The sequence below is a fragment of the Rhinoraja longicauda genome, chromosome 23 (genome assembly GCF_053455715.1).
Source record: "Rhinoraja longicauda isolate Sanriku21f chromosome 23, sRhiLon1.1, whole genome shotgun sequence".
Classification (NCBI taxonomy): Eukaryota; Metazoa; Chordata; class Chondrichthyes; order Rajiformes; family Arhynchobatidae; genus Rhinoraja; species Rhinoraja longicauda.
The window spans coordinates 36,598,684-36,614,940 of record NC_135975.1 but is presented as its reverse complement, the minus strand read 5'-3'; the positions used below and the strand labels follow the sequence as shown (position 1 = coordinate 36,614,940).

The following is a 16,257-nucleotide window of genomic DNA, read 5'->3' as shown; positions in this document are numbered from 1 at the left end:
CTTTCCTGTTCTTGCCGCCAAAGTGGATAACCTCACATTTATCCACATTATATTGCATCTGCCATGCATTTGCCCACTCTCCTAATCTATCCAAGTCACTCTGCAGCTTCCTAGCATCCTCCTCGCAGCTAACACTGCCACCCAGCTTCGTGTCATCCGCAAACTTAGAGATATTGCATTCAATTCCCTCGTCCAAATCATTAATATATATTGTAAATAACTGGGGTCCCAGCACTGAGCCTTGCGGTACCCCACTAGTCACTGCCTGCCATTCCGAAAAGGACCCGTTTATTCCTACTCTTTGCTTCCTGTCCGCCAACCAATTCTCTATCCACCTCAACACTGAACCCCCAATACCGTGTGCTTTAAGTTTGTACCCCAATCTACTATGTGGGACCTTGTCGAAGGCCTTCTGAAAGTCCAGATATAACACATCGACTGGTTCTCCATTATCCACTCTACTAGTTACATCCTCGAAAAATTCTATAAGATTCGTCAGGCATGATTTGCCTTTCATAAATCCATGCTAACTTTGTCCGATGATTTCACCACTTTCCAAATGTGATGCTATCACATCTTTAATAACTGACTCTAGCATTTTCCCCACTACCGATGTTAGGCTAACTGGTCTATAATTCCCCGTTTTCTCTCTCCCTCCATTTTTAAAAAGTGGGGTTACATTAGCTACCCTCCAATCCTCAGGAACTACTCCAGAATCTAATGACTTTTGAAAAATTATCACTAATGCATCCACTATTTCTGAGGCTACTTCCTTAAGCACTCTGGGATGCAGCCTATCTGGCCCTGGGGATTTATCGGCCTTTAATCTATTTAATTTACCTAACACCACTTCCCAACTAACCTGGATTACCCTCAGTTCCTCCATCTCGTTAGACCCCCGGTCCCCTGCTATTTCCAGCAGATTGTTTATGTCTTCCCTAGTGAAGACAGAACCAAAGTAGTTGTTCAATTGGTCTGCCATCTCCTTGTTCCCCATGATCAATTCACCTGTTTCCGACTGCAAGGGACCTACATTTGTCTTAACTAGTCTTTTTCTCTTCACATATCTATAAAAGCTTTTGCAGTCTGTTTTTATGTTCCTTGCCAGTTTTCTCTCATAATCTATTTTCCCTTTCCTAATTAAGCCCTTTGTCCTCCTCTGCTGACTCTGAATTTCTCCCAGTCCTCTGGTATGATACTTTTTCTGGCTAATTTATATGCTTCATCTTTTGTTTTAATACTATCCTTGATTTCCCTTGTTAGCCACGGATGCACTACCTTTCCTGGTTTGTTCTTTTGCCAAACTGGGATGAACACTTGTTGTAGTTCATCCATGCAATCTTTAAATGCCTTCCATTGCATGTCCACCGTCAACCCTTTAAGTATAAATTGCCAGTTTATCTTGGACAATTCACGTCTCATACCCTCAAAGTTACCTTTCTTTAAGTTCAGAACACTTGTTTCTGAATTGACTTTGTCACTCTCCATCCTAATGAAGAACTCTACCATATTATGATCACTCTTGCCCAAGGGGCCTCGCACAACAAGACTGCTAACTAACCCTTCCTCATTACTCAATACACAGTCTAGAATGGCCTGCTCTCTCGTTGGTTCCTCGACATGTTGGTTTAGAAAACCATCTTGCAAACATTCCAAGAAATCCTCTTCCTCAGCACCCCTGCCAATTTGGTTCACCCAATCTATATGTAGATTGAAGTCACCCATTATAACTGCTGCACCTTTAGTGCACGCATTCCTAATTTCCTGTTTGATGCCACCCCCAACCTCACTACTACTGTTAGGTGGCCTGTACACAACTCCCACTAGCGTTTTCTGCCCCTTAGTGTTTCGCAGCTCTACCCATATCGATTCCACATCCTCCGAGCTAATGTCCTTCCTTTCCACTGCGTTAATCTCCTCTCTAACCAGCAACGCTACCCCACCTCCTTTTCCTTTCTGTCTATCCCGCCTGAATATAGAATATCCCTGGATGTTGAGCTCCCAGCCTTGGTCACCCTGGAGCCATGTCTCCGTAATCCCAACTATATCATAATCATTAATAACTATCTCCACATTTAATTCATCCACCTTATTACGTATACTCCTTGCATTGAGACACAAAGCCTTCAGGCTTGTTTTTACAACACTCTTACCCCTTATACAATTATGTTGAAAAGTGGCCCTTTTTGATTTTTGCCCTGGATTTGTCTGCCTGCCACTTTTACTTTTCACCTTGCTACCTATTGTTTCTACCCTCATTTTACACCCCTCTGTCTCTCTGCTCATGCTCCCATCCCCCTGCCACATTAGTTTAAATCCTCCCCGACAGCACTAGCAAACACTCCCCCAAGGACATTGGTTCCATTCCAGCTCAGGTGCAGACCGTCCTGTTTGTACTGGTCCCACCTCTCCCAGAACTGGTTCCAATGTCCTAGAAATTTGAATCCCTCCCCCTTGCACCATTTTTCAAGCCACGTATTCATCTGAAATATCCTCCTATTTCTACTCTGACTAGCACGTGGCACCAGAGATTATTACCTTTAAGGTCCTACTTTTAAGTTTATCTCCTAGCTCCCTAAATTCACCTTGTAGGACCTCATCCCGATTTTTACCTATATCGTTGGTGCCAATGTGCACCATGACAACTGGCTGCTCACCCTCCCCCTCCAGAATGTTCTGCAGCCGCTCAGAGACATCCCTGACCCTTGCACCAGGGAGGCAACATACCAGCCTGGAGTGAAGAAGCTGCCAGAGAAGATGGTTGATGCAGGTACAATAACAAAGTTTAAAATACATTTGGGGAAGGTGTATGAGCTTAATGGGAGAGTGTCGGACCAGAGGGCACAGCCTCAGTATAAAAGGATGTATCTTTAGGAAGGAGATGAGGAAGAATTTCTTTATTCAGAGGGTGGTGAATCTGTGGGATTCTTTGCCACAGACGGCTGTGGAGGCGAAGTAAGTGGGTATTTGTAAGGCAGAGATTGATACATTCTTGATCAGTACGGGTGTCAGAGGTTATGGGGAGGAGAATGGGGTTGAGAGGGAAAGATGGAGCAGCCATAATTGAATGGTGGAGTAGATTTGATGAGACGAATGGCCTCATTCTGCTCCTAGAACTAATGAATTAGTGTGGGCGAGTGTGGATGGGCATCTTGCTTGTGGTGGGCAGGTTGAGCCAAGGGGCATGTTTCTGTGCTGCGCCACTCCATGTCTCTCAATAAGATAGGCCAGGAAAAGGCTCAGAGAGCTCATTTGTTTAGTTTATTTTAGTTTAGTTTAGAGATACAGTGTGGAAACAGACCTTCGACCCACCAAGTCTGTGCAGACCAGTAATTCCCACACACTAACAGCATCCTACCCACCAGGGACAATTTACAATTTTTTACCAAAGCCAATTAACCTACAAACCTGTACTTCTTTGGAATGTGGGAGGAGGAAACCCACGCAGGTGACAGGGAGAAGGTACAAACTCCACACAGACAGACAGCACCATGGTCAGGATCAAGTCTGGGGCTCTGGGTAAGGCAGCAACTCTACCGCTGCGCCACCGTGCAACTCGGATTATATTCATTTTTGAACAATTACTAATTTTGTATTTCAGCATTGGATAGACTCATAGAAACAGAGAAAATAGGTGCAGGAGGAGGCCATTTGGCCCTTCGAGCCAGCACCGCCATTCATTGTAATCATGGCTGATCATCCACAATCAGTGCCTTCTCCCCATATCCCTTGATTCCACTAGCCCCTAGAGCTCTATCTAACTCTCTTTTAAATTCATCCAATGAATTGGCCTCCACTGCCCTCTGTGGCAGAGAATTCCACAAATTCACAACTGTCTGGGTGAAAAAGTTTCTTCTCACTTCAGTTTTAAATGGCCTCCCCTTTATTCTTAGACTGTGGCCCCTGGTTCTGGACTCCCCCAACACTTGGAACATTTTTCCTGCATCTAGCTTGTCTAGTCCTTTTATGATTTTGTACATCTCTATAAGATCCCCTCTCATCCTTCTATTTTCTCATACGACAGTCCCTCCATCCCAGGGATTAATCTCGTGAATCTATGCTGCACTGCCTCAATAGCAAGGATGTCCTTCCTCAAATTAGGAGACCAAAACTGCACACAATACTCCAGATGTGGTCTTACCAATGCCCTATACAACTGCAGAAGGACCTCTTTGCTCCTTTAATCACTGGAACACTGATCTAGATATACTTGGACTTGCCAGTATTGTTACTGTGTTCATGTTCATAAGTTGATAAGTTCTCGGAGCAGAATTAGGCCACACAGCCCATCAATTTTACTCAACCAGTCTTTCACGGCTGATCTATCTCTCCCTCTTAACCCCATTCTCTTGCCTTCTCCCCATAACTCCTGATACCCATAAGAATCTATCTCCACTTTAAAAATACCATTGTCTTTGCCTCTACAGCCATCTGTGGCAATGAATTCCACAGATTCACCACCCTCTGACTCAAGAAATTCCTCCTCATCTCCTTCCTAAAGGAACATCCTTTCATTCTGAGGCTGTGGCCTCTGGTCCTAGTCTCTCCCACTAGTGGAAACATCCTCTCCACATCCACTCTACCCAAGCCTTTCACTATTCGGTAAGTTTCAATAAGGTCTCCCCTCATTCTTCTAAACCCCAGTGAGTACAGGCCTAGTGCTGTCAAACACTCATCATACGTTAACCCACACATTCCAGGGATCATTCTTGTAAACCTCCTCTGGACCCTCTCCAGAGCCAGCACATCCCTCCTCAGATATGGAACCCCAAACTGCCGGCGGTACTTGGACTCACCGTCGCTCCACTCGTGGGAGACGGGGTCAAAGCTGCCATACAGCTGGCCCATGGTGATGGCCTTGGGGTTGATGATGATGTACTGCACGCGGTGCTCATCCATCTGCCCTCTGGACTCCAGAAGCTCCAGCACGCCCGCCAGCACCTTCAATGCGCTGGTCTTGCCCCCGAGAGCACTGCCCACCACCATGAAGCCATGCCGCATCAACATCATCTCGTAAATCTGTGCACAGAACCCCAGCGCTCACGTTACTCCATCATTGAAGAGGTTCACACAAAGCAAGACGCACAACACTGGATGCTGAGAGAAGATGAGAGGCCCGGGGAGAGCCAGCATTCTTTACTTTAGTTTAGTTTAGTTTAGAGGTACAGGGCGGAAACAGGCCCTTCGGCCCACCAGCGATCCCTGCACACTAGCACTATCCTACTCACACTGGGGGCAATTTACAAATTTACCCAAGCCAATTAGTCTACAAACTTGTCCATCTTGGAGTGTGGGAGGAAATCGGAGTTCTCGGAAAAAACCCACGCAGGTCACGGGGAGAACGTACAAACTCCGTACAGACAGCACCCGTAGTTAGGATGGAAGTCGGGTCTCTGGCGCCGTGAGGCATCAACTCTGGAGATGTGAGGCACTACCGTGGTGATGTTTTTCAACACCACACGTCACCAAGGCAACCCTGGCAACCCTGGCCACTCCACCCACCCATGACCAGGCCCAAGAGCTGTCAAAGCCCAACGCCTCCACCAGCAAGCCCAAACACCACAAAACCATCTGAGCAATAGATTGCCTACATGCACACAGAGTCTCTTGCCCAGAGTAGGGGAATCAAGGACCAGAGCACATTGGTTCAAGGTGCGGGGGGAGAGAATTGATAGGAACCTGAGGGGTAACCTTTTCACACAAAGGGTGGTGGGTGTATGGAACGAGCTGCCAGAGGAGGTAGTTGAGGCAGTGATTATCCCATGGAATAAACTGGATTTACTTCCAGTTTACTAATAGCTGTATTAATTTTTATTTTTTTTAAAGTGGTTCAGTGGATTTTTGTAAAAAGTGTGTGGGCATTCTTTGAAAATGTAAGGGAGGTGCATATTTGGTTTCTGGGTTGCATATCTGGGTTGGGAGCCTACTTTAAATGTAATGGCTGAAGCCAAAAACATCGCAAAAATTCCCACGCTTACCTGACCATCAAACTGTCGCCTCCAATCTACCTGTCAACGGCCATCGACTGCCCGCTGCCTGTGAGTGGCCATCTTGGCCAGGCCCAGAAGCAGACCGACAGGGAGACCCCTCCTCCCTCCCGACCCTCCCCCCTCTGTACCGGGAGCCCAAATATCAGGAGTGTGGGGCTAAAATGGTGCCGAAACTTGAGGTGAGCCCCTTCAGACACTCAAACAGGAGCTGCAACCTCTCACACTCCGTGTACACGTGGCACACGGTCTCTTCCTCGCCACAGAAGTTACAGGCGGCCAGCGAGTCCGTGAACCGGCTCAAGTACCTGTTACAGGCCACGGCTCTGTGCAACACTCTGTGACTCTGTGTCTCTGTGTCTCTGTGTCTCTGTGTCTCTGTATCTCTGTGACTCTGTGACTCTGTGTCTCTGTGTCTCTGTGTCACTGTGTCTCTGTGACTGTGTCTCTGTGACTCTGTGACTCTGTGTCTCTGTGACTCTGTGACTCTGTCTCTGTGACTCTGTGACTCTGTGACTGTGTCTCTGTGACTCTGTGTCTCTGTGTCTCTGTATCTCTGTGACTCTGTGACTCTGTGTCTCTGTGTCTCTGTGTCTCTGTGACTGTGTCTCTGTGTCTCTGTGACTGTGTCTCTGTGACTCTGTGTCTCTGTGTCTCTGTGACTCTGTGACTCTGTGTCTGTGTCTCTGTGTCTCTGTGACTCTGTGACTCTGTGTCTCTGTGACTCTGTGACTCTGTGACTCTGTGACTGTGTCTCTGTGACTCTGTGTCTCTGTGTTTCTGTGTCTCTGTGACTGTGTCTCTGTGACTCTGTGACTCTGTGACTGTCTCTGTGACTCTGTGTCTCTGTGACTCTGTGTCTCTGTGACTCTGTGACTCTGTGACTGTGTCTCTGTGTCTCTGTGTCTCTGTGACTCTGTGTCTCTGTGACTCTGTGACTCTGTGACTCTGTGTCTCTGTGTCTCTGTGTCTCTGTGACTGTGTCTCTGTGACTCTCTGACTCTGTCTCTGTGACTCTGTGTCTCTGTGTCTCTGTGACTCTGTGTCTCTGTGTCTCTGTGTCTCTGTGACTCTGTGACTCTGTCTCTGTGACTCTGTGTCTCTGTGACTCTGTGTCTCTGTGTCTCTGTGACTCTGTGTCTCTGTGACTCTGTGACTCTGTGTCTCTGTGTCTCTGTGACTCTGTGTCTCTCTGACTCTATGACGATGACTCTCTGACTATGACTGTGTGACTGTGTGCAGCATGTTTGGGAACATCAAGGTTGAGTGTAGACTGTGAACAAGCAGTGCACAAGGCAGTGTGAATGAAGCTGGTCACCTGAATGATCTTCTCAATGAACCAGGGTGTAGGCTGCAGGTTAAGCCTATGAATGATGTCCCTGATGGCGATCTGCAGGCAGCCGTGATGAGGAGTTGGCAAGACAACGCCCGGGAAAAGATCGGAAATGATGCTGACAAAGAGAGGGATGTCATGGGACAGGAACTGCGAATAAAAACAGAGGATCAGTCAGCAAGGCTGAGCACTCACTGAAGCTTAGTGTAGTTTAGTTTAGAGATACAGCACAGAAACAGGCCCTTCAGCCCGCCGAGGCCACGCTGACCAGCGATCCCCACACACTAACACTATCCTACACACACGAGGGACAATTTACAATTATACCAAGCCAATTAACCTATCAACCTGCACTTTTTTGGAGTGTGGGATGGAAGCCGGGTATCTGGTGCTGTAAGGCAGCAGCTCCACCACTGCACCAGCGTGACCGCTGGTCAATGGGGAGAACGTGCAAACTCCGTACAGACAGCACCCGCAGTCGGGATGGAACCTGGGTCTGGTGCTGTAAGGCAGCAACTCTACCACTGCCCCTATCCTGTAAAACCTTTCTCCAAAATTGATCAGAAACAGAAGTAGTTGCGAGGTGTGTGAGACAGTCCACAGCTCTCTACAGCCACGATCACTCAGACTCCCAGCAGCTCAATAGGTTTCAACAAAGTGAAGAGAGACACTCAGTCCGCCATGGTCTACCTGATCTCCTGGTTGCCAAACACTTTAACTGCCCCTCCCATTCCCACACTGACCTTAGGAAAAAAAACTGCAGATGCTGGTTTAAATCAAAGATAGACACAAAATGCTGGAGTAACTCAACGGGTCAGGCAGCATCTTAGGAAAGAAGGAATGGGTGACGTTTTGGGTCCATTCCTTCTCTCCAGAGATGCTGCCTGACCCGCTGAGTTACTCCAGCATTTTGCATCTTCGGTGCAAACCAGCATCTGCAGTTCCTTCCTACACAGGGCGCAGTGGTGGAGCTACTGCCACACAGCGCCCGCCAGAGACACGGGTTCAACCCTGTCATACTGAGGGTGCTGTCAGTATGGAGTTTGTACGTTCTGCCCGTGACCTGCGTGGGTTTACTATGATATCTTCGCTTTCATCCCACACAAACATACAGGTTTGTAGGTTAATTGGCTTGGTATAAATGTACAATTGTCCCTTGTGTGTGTAGGGTAGTGTTAGTGCGCGGGGATCGCTGGTCAGCGCGGACCCGGTGGGCCGAGGGGCCTGTTACCGCGCTGTATCTAAACTTAACTAAACTAAAGAGAACCTCTGTTCGGAGCCTCTCAGCGTGAACACCTCCTCCTTCTCCTCGGTGTGTGTGTGTGTGTGTGTGTGTGTGTGTGTGTGTGTGTGTGTGTGTGTGCGCGTGTGTACCTTTGGCAGGTTGACGTCGGTGATGGATCTCAGCGTGAGCACCTCCTCCTTCTCCTCAGGGTGTGTGTGTACGTGTGTACGTGTGCGTGTGCGTGTGTACGTGTGTGTGCGGACGTGTGTGTACCTTTGGCAGGTTGACGTCGGTGATGGATCTCAGCGTGAGCACCTCCTCCTTCTCCTCAGGGTGTGTGTGTACGTGTGTGTGTGTGTGTACGTGTGCGTGCGTGTGTACGTGTGCGTGCGTGTGTGTGTGTGTGTGCCTGTACCTTTGGCAGGTTGACGTCGGTGATGGATCTCAGCGTGAGCACCTCCTCCTTCTCCTCAGGGTGCAGCACCTTCAGGTTTCCGGCCGCTGTCAGAACAGATTTCACTGCCCTCATCCCGTAGTCGTAGTGATGCTGAGAGGAGAGCTGTACGTGGAATATTCCGTCAGTAAACTCACCCGCAGATAAGGGCAAGATGAAACTATCGGCGAGGCCAAGAGCAGACTGGCCGATCGTTTCGCTGAACACCTTCGCTCAGTCCGCCTTGGCCTATGCGATCTCCTGGTTGCCAAACACTTTAACTCTCCCTCCCATTCCCACACTGACCTTTCTGTCCTGGGCCTCCTCCACTGTCAGAGTGAGGCCACATGTAAATTAGAGGAACAGCACCTCATATTTTGCTTGGGCAGCTTACAGCCCAGCGGTATGAACAATGACTTCTCTAACTTCAAGTAACCCTTGCATCCCCTCTCTCTCCGCCCCTCCCCCACCCTAGCCATCGTACTGGTTTCACTGTCATCCTGTTGAGTTTCATTGTCAAGTCAAGTCAAGTCAAGTCACTTTTATTTGTATAGCACATTTAAAAACAACCCACGTTGACCAAAGTGCTGCACATCTGATTAGGGAAAAAAAAAAGAAACATACAGTGGCAGGCAGCCAAACACAACGGCGCGGGCATCATGAACAAAATGTTTAACTGAATGGGCGACGTTTCGGGTCTGTATACCTTGTTATCACCAACCCCACAGCCAACAATTGACCATTGTGGGCTCCACGCACCAGTCATCTGTACCCCACATCTTACCATCACTCCATCCCCATCGCAAATCTTTTTTTTAATCAAAACTAAATTTATTCAATGAATGAATCTAACCCCACCCGGGCGGGCACGTAACCCCGCTAAAGGGGCAGGCAGCTGGGTCAGACAGAGCCCTCTCTGCCTGGCGCCGTCACTCGCGCATGGCCAGCTTGGCCAGGCCCAGGAGCAACCCAACCCAACCAGGACATCTTAGGTCAGGGACAGGTAGAGTAGGGAGAGGTTGAGCAGGCTGCGACTCTATTCCTTGGAGCGCAGAAGTGTGAAGGGTACAGAACTATGAGAGGAATAGATCGGGTAGATGCACCCAGAGTGGGGGAAGTGAGGACCAGAGGACATACGTTCATGGTGAAGGGGAAAAGATTGAATAGGAATCTGAGGGGTAGTGTTTTCACACAAAGGCTGGTGGGCGTATAGAATGAGCTGCCAGAGGAGGTAGTTGAGGCTGGGGCTACCCTGACATTTGAGAAGCAGTTAGACAGGTACATGGATAGGATAGGTTTGGAGGGATATGGACCAAACGCAGGCAAGTGGGACTAGTGTAGCTGGGACATTTTGGCCGGTGTGGGCAAGTTGGGCTGATGGGCTTGTTTCCACACTGCATCACTCTATGACTCATAGAAACATAGAAAATAGGTGCAGGAGGAGGCCATTCGGCCCTTTGAGCCAGCACCGTCATTCATTGTGATCATGGCTGATCGTCCCCAATCAATACCCCGTGCCTGCCTTCTGCCCATATCTCTTATTCCACTAGCCCTTAGAGCTCTATCTAACTCTCTCTTAAATCCATCCAGTGATTTGGCTTCCACTGCCCTCTGTGGCAGAGAATTCCACAAATTCACAACTGTCTGGGACTCTATCCTCTGCTCTAATCTTTCCCCAATACACTGGGCCAACACATCTCCCGAAACCTCCCCACACCCCGTGTCCCCGTCCCACACACGCCCCTCCCCACCGTCTCCCCAACCCACACCCCGTGCCCCCGTCCCCCACACGCCCCCTCCCCACCGTCTCCCCAACCCACACCCGGTGCCCCGTCCCACACACGCCCCCTCCCCACCGTCTCCCCAACCCACACCCCGTGTCCCCGTCCCACACACGCCCCCTCCCCACCGTCTCCCCGTCTCCCCGTCCCCCCGTCCCAGGCGCGGCCGCGGGACACCATTCTGCTTTAGTTAAACATTTTGTTCAAGATGGCCGCGCCGTTGTGTTTGGCTGCCTGCCACTGCATGTTTCTTTTTTTTTCCTAATCAGATGTGCAGCACTTTGGTCAACGTGGGTTGTTTTTAAATGTGCTATACAAATAAAAGTGACTTGACTTGACTTGACACCGGCCTGTCTCCCCGCAGCGTGTCGTGGCCCCCTCGCTCTCCACCTGCTCCGAGCAGAGTCTGTAGGTGGCGATGATCTTTGCGGCCAGGATGTGCGCGCTGACGAAGCCCATGGAATAGAGGGAGATCTCAGCGATGAGAGCGTAGTCTGGAACCATCATGGCTACCGTACGGAACAGCACCTGCAGCATGGGCAGGGAGAGAGAGACGGGGCAGAGAGAGAGAGACGGGGCAGAGAGAGAGAGAGACGGGGCAGGGAGAGAGAGACGGGGCAGGGAGAGAGAGACGGGGCAGAGAGAGAGAGAGACGGGGCAGAGAGAGAGAGAGCCGGGGCAGAGAGAGAGAGACGGGGCAGGGAGAGAGAGACGGGGCAGAGAGAGAGAGACGGGGCAGAGAGAGAGAGACGGGGCAGAGAGAGAGAGACGGGGTAGAGAGAGAGAGACGGGGCAGAGAGAGAGAGAGACGGGGCAGAGAGAGAGAGACGGGGCAGAGAGAGAGAGACGGGGCAGAGAGAGAGAGACGGGGCAGGGAGAGAGAGACGGGGCAGAGAGAGAGAGACGGGGCAGAGAGAGAGAGACGGGGCCAGGGAGAGAGAGACGGGGCAGAGAGAGAGAGACGGGGCAGGGAGAGAGAGACGGGGCAGAGAGAGAGAGAGACGGGGCAGGGAGAGAGACGGGGTAGAGAGAGAGAGACGGGGCAGAGAGAGAGAGAGACGGGGCAGGGAGAGAGAGACGGGGCAGAGAGAGAGAGAGACGGGGCAGAGAGAGAGAGAGACGGGGCAGAGAGAGAGAGACGGGGCAGAGAGAGAGAGACGGGGCAGAGAGAGAGAGACGGGGCAGAGAGAGAGAGACGGGGCAGAGAGAGAGAGAGACGGGGCAGAGAGAGAAAGAGACGGGGCAGAGAGAGAGAGACGGGGCAGGGAGAGAGAGAGACGGGGCAGAGAGAGAGAGACGGGGCAGGGAGAGAGAGAGACGGGGCAGGGAGAGAGAGAGACGGGGCAGGGAGAGAGAGACGGGGCAGAGAGAGAGAGAGACGGGGCAGAGAGAGAGAGACGGGGCAGAGAGAGAGAGACGGGGCAGGGAGAGAGAGACGGGGGAGGGAGAGAGAGACGGGGCAGGGAGAGAGAGACGGGGCAGAGAGAGACGGGGGAGGGAGAGAGAGACGGGGCAGGGAGAGAGAGACGGGGTAGAGAGAGAGAGACGGGGCAGGGAGAGAGAGACGGGGCAGGGAGAGAGAGACGGGGCAGAGAGAGAGAGACGGGGCAGGGAGAGAGAGACGGGGCAGGGAGAGAGAGACGGGGCAGAGAGAGAGAGACGGGGCAGAGAGAGAGAGACGGGGTAGAGAGAGAGAGACGGGGTAGAGAGAGAGAGACGGGGTAGAGAGAGAGAGACGGGGCAGGGAGAGAGACGGGGAGGGAGAAAGAGACGGGGCAGGGAGAGAGAGACGGGGCAGGGAGAGAGAGACGGGGTAGAGAGAGAGACGGGGCAGGGAGAAAGAGACGGGGCAGAGAGAGAGACGGGGTAGAGAGAGAGAGACGGGGCAGGGAGAGAGAGACGGGGCAGAGAGAGAGAGACGGGGCAGGGAGAGAGACGGGGCAGAGAGAGAGAGACGGGGCAGAGAGAGAGAGACGGGGCAGAGAGAGAGAGACGGGGCAGAGAGAGAGAGAGACGGGGTAGAGAGAGAGAGACGGGGCAGAGAGAGAGAGAGACGGGGCAGGGAGAGAGAGACGGGGCAGAGAGAGAGAGAGACGGGGCAGAGAGAGAGAGACGGGGTAGAGAGAGAGAGACGGGGTAGAGAGACGGGGCAGAGAGAGAGAGACGGGGCAGAGAGAGAGAGACGCGGTAGAGAGACGGGGCAGAGAGAGAGAGACGGGGCAGAGAGAGAGAGACGGGGCAGAGAGAGAGAGACGGGGCAGAGAGAGAGAGACGGAGCAGAGAGAGAGAGACGGGGCAGAGAGAGAGAGACGGGGCAGAGAGAGAGAGAGACGGGGTAGAGAGAGAGAGACGGGGCAGAGAGAGAGAGAGACGGGGCAGAGAGAGAGAGAGACGGGGCAGGGAGAGAGAGACGGGGCAGAGAGAGAGAGAGACGGGGCAGAGAGAGAGAGACGGGGTAGAGAGAGAGAGACGGGGCAGAGAGAGAGAGAGACGGGGTAGAGAGAGAGAGACGGGGCAGAGAGAGAGAGACGGGGCAGAGAGAGAGAGAGACGGGGTAGAGAGAGAGAGACGGGGTAGAGAGAGAGAGACGGGGTAGAGAGAGAGAGACGGGGCAGAGAGAGAGAGAGACGGGGCAGAGAGAGAGAGACGGGGCAGAGAGAGAGACGGGGTAGAGAGAGAGACGGGGCAGAGAGAGAGAGACGGGGGAGGGAGAGAGAGACGGGGCAGGGAGAGAGAGACGGGGTAGAGAGAGAGACGGGGGAGGGAGAGACGGGTCATCATCCAGGGTCACAACTCCCCAACACTAGACACCCCCCCCCACACTGACCCCTCCCCCACACTGACCCCTCCCCCACACTGACCCCTCCCCCACACTGACCCCTCCCCCACACTGACCCCTCCCCCACACTGACCCCTCCCCCACACTGACCCCTCCCCCACACTGACCCCTCCCCCACACTGGCCTGTCACCAGCCCAGCACTACATCAGCAACCTTCAATGCTAATCCTATGTGACCCATCCTGACACCCGGCCCCACTATAGATCCCCACTGTGCACCCCGAAACCAGGCCCACCCTCAAGCCAGGTCGTCAGCATCTGCCCCTCTGACACGGACTGTCCCGTACGTTCATCAGTGATAGGATATGAAGTAATGGGTAACGGAGGGGAGCAACTCATCATGGTTACGCTGCTGGCCTTGCCGAGGCAGAGGAGGTATAGAGGGGGGCAGGGTGAGGTGTAGACAGGCAGGGGGGGGGGTGTAACACAGGCAGGGGGAGGTGTAGACAGGCAGGGGGGGTGTAGAGGGGGGCAGGGGGAGGTGTAGACAGGCAGGGGGGGTGTAACACAGGCAGGGGGAGGTGTAGACAGGCAGGGGGAGGTGTAGACAGGCAGGGGGAGGTGTAGACAGGCAGGGGGAGGTGTAGAGGGGGGCAGGGGGAGGGTGTAACACAGGCAGGGGGAGGTGTAGACAGGCAGGGGGAGGTGTAGACAGGCAGGGGGGGGGTGTAACACAGGCAGGGGGAGGTGTAGACAGGCAGGGGGGGGTGTAGAGGGGGGCAGGGGGAGGTGTAGACAGGCAGGGGGAGGTGCAGACAGGCAGGGGGAGGTGTAGACAGGCAGGGGGAGGTGTAGACAGGCAGGGGGAGGTGTAGACAGGCAGGGGGAGGTGTAGACAGGCAGGGGGAGGTGTAGACAGGCAGGGGGAGGTGTAGACAGGCAGGGGGAGGTGTAGACAGGCAGGGGGAGGTGTAGACAGGCAGGGGGAGGTGTAGACAGGCAGGGGGAGGTGTAGACAGGCAGGGGGAGGTGTAGACAGGCAGGGGGAGGTGTAGACAGGCAGGGGGAGGTGTAGACAGGCAGGGGGAGGTGTAGACAGGCAGGGGGAGGTGTAGACAGGCAGGGGGAGGTGTAGACAGGCAGGGGGAGGTGTAGACAGGCAGGGGGAGGTGTAGACAGGCAAGGGGAGGTGTAGACAGGCAGGGGGAGGTGTAGACAGGCAGGGGGAGGTGTAGACAGGCAGGGGGAGGTGTAGACAGGCAGGGGGAGGTGTAGACAGGCAGGGGGAGGTGTAGACAGGCAGGGGGAGGTGTAGACAGGCAGGGGGAGGTGTAGACAGGCAGGGGGAGGTGTAGACAGGCAGGGGGAGGTGTAGACAGGCAGGGGGAGGTGTAGACAGGCAGGGGGAGGTGTAGACAGGCAGGGGGAGGTGTAGACAGGCAGGGGGAGGTGTAGACAGGCAGGGGGAGGTGTAGACAGGCAGGGGGAGGTGTAGACAGGCAGGGGGAGGTGTAGACAGGCAGGGGGAGGTGTAGACAGGCAGGGGGAGGTGCAGTCAGGTATGATGACAGATAGTTTGATCACAGATGGATGGGTGTGGATGACTCTTGCCTTGAGATTGTCGGGTAACTCGGCCCTGCCTGCATAGCCAGGGTTCATGGTGATAAACACAGTGCACGAACAATCCAGCGATATCTCCGTCCCTTCAAACACAAACGTCTTCACCTTCTCCGACACAGCTCGCTGGATGGTCTGAATCTGTTGGGCCACAACAGAGAGCACCTGCAATGCAGAGGGACGATTCTTTATGTAACCAACAGCAACCCAAACTAACCCCTCACCTTCTGACAGAGTAATTCAGCGGCTCAGGCAGCATCTCTGGAGTACATGGACACAGAGTGCTGGAGTAACTCAGCGGCTCAGGCAGCATTATACATGGACACAGAGTGCTGGAGTAACTCAGCGCGTCAGGTAGCACCTCTGGAGAGAAGGAATGGGTGACGTTTCAGTTCGAGACCCTTCTTTAGCCTGTGAGTCAGGGGAGAGGTAAACTAGAAATATGTTGAGTTACATAGAACAAATGAATGAAAAGTTTGCAAAGAATAAATCAAAGCCACCAACGATGATCAAGGATGACGACTTTAATTTGTTCTTTTCATTCAGAGGAATAGATCGGGTAGATGCACAGAGTCTCTTGCTCAGAGTAGGGGAATCAAGGGCCAGAGGACATAGGTTCAAGGTTGAGACCCTTCTTCATAGAAACGTAGAAACATAGAAAATAGGTGCAGGAGTAGGCCATTCGGCCCTTCGAGCCTGCATCCCCGGCCACAGTCAGCAGGTAGGAGCAGAGTGCTGGAGTAACTCAGCGGCTCAAGCAGCACCTCTGGAGTACATGGACACAGATTGCTGGAGTAACTCAGCGGGACAGGCAGCATCTCTGGAGTACATGGACACAGAGTGCTGGAGTAACTCAGCGGGACAGGCAGCATCTCTGGAGTACATGGACACAGAGTGCTGGAGTAACTCAGCGGCTCAGGCAGCATCTCTGGAGTACATGGACACAGAGTGCTGGAGTAACTCAGCGGGATAGGCAGCATCTCTGGAGACAAGGAATGGGTGACATTTGGGGTCGAGACCCTTCTTCTGCAGTTCCTTCCTACACCCCTCACCTTCAGAATTGTGGAAGTATAGAGAAATGCCGAAACATTATCCTGCACCA

At 52.7% G+C, this 16,257-nt stretch overlaps 1 protein-coding gene across 1 annotated transcript in view; it reads right to left on the bottom strand.

Annotated features, from left to right (window-relative positions):
• Positions 1-16,257, bottom strand: part of LOC144605046 (dynein axonemal heavy chain 3-like) — a 345,711-nt gene that overhangs the window by 190,719 nt on the left and 138,735 nt on the right. The window contains exons 30-34 of the mRNA XM_078420087.1: positions 15,150-15,320; positions 11,150-11,287; positions 8,961-9,104; positions 7,306-7,470; positions 4,797-5,019 (exon numbers count right to left, since the gene is read on the bottom strand). Coding sequence (XP_078276213.1) covers positions 4,797-5,019; positions 7,306-7,470; positions 8,961-9,104; positions 11,150-11,287; positions 15,150-15,320 — 841 coding nt within the window. The remainder of the gene's footprint in view (positions 1-4,796; positions 5,020-7,305; positions 7,471-8,960; positions 9,105-11,149; positions 11,288-15,149; positions 15,321-16,257) is intronic.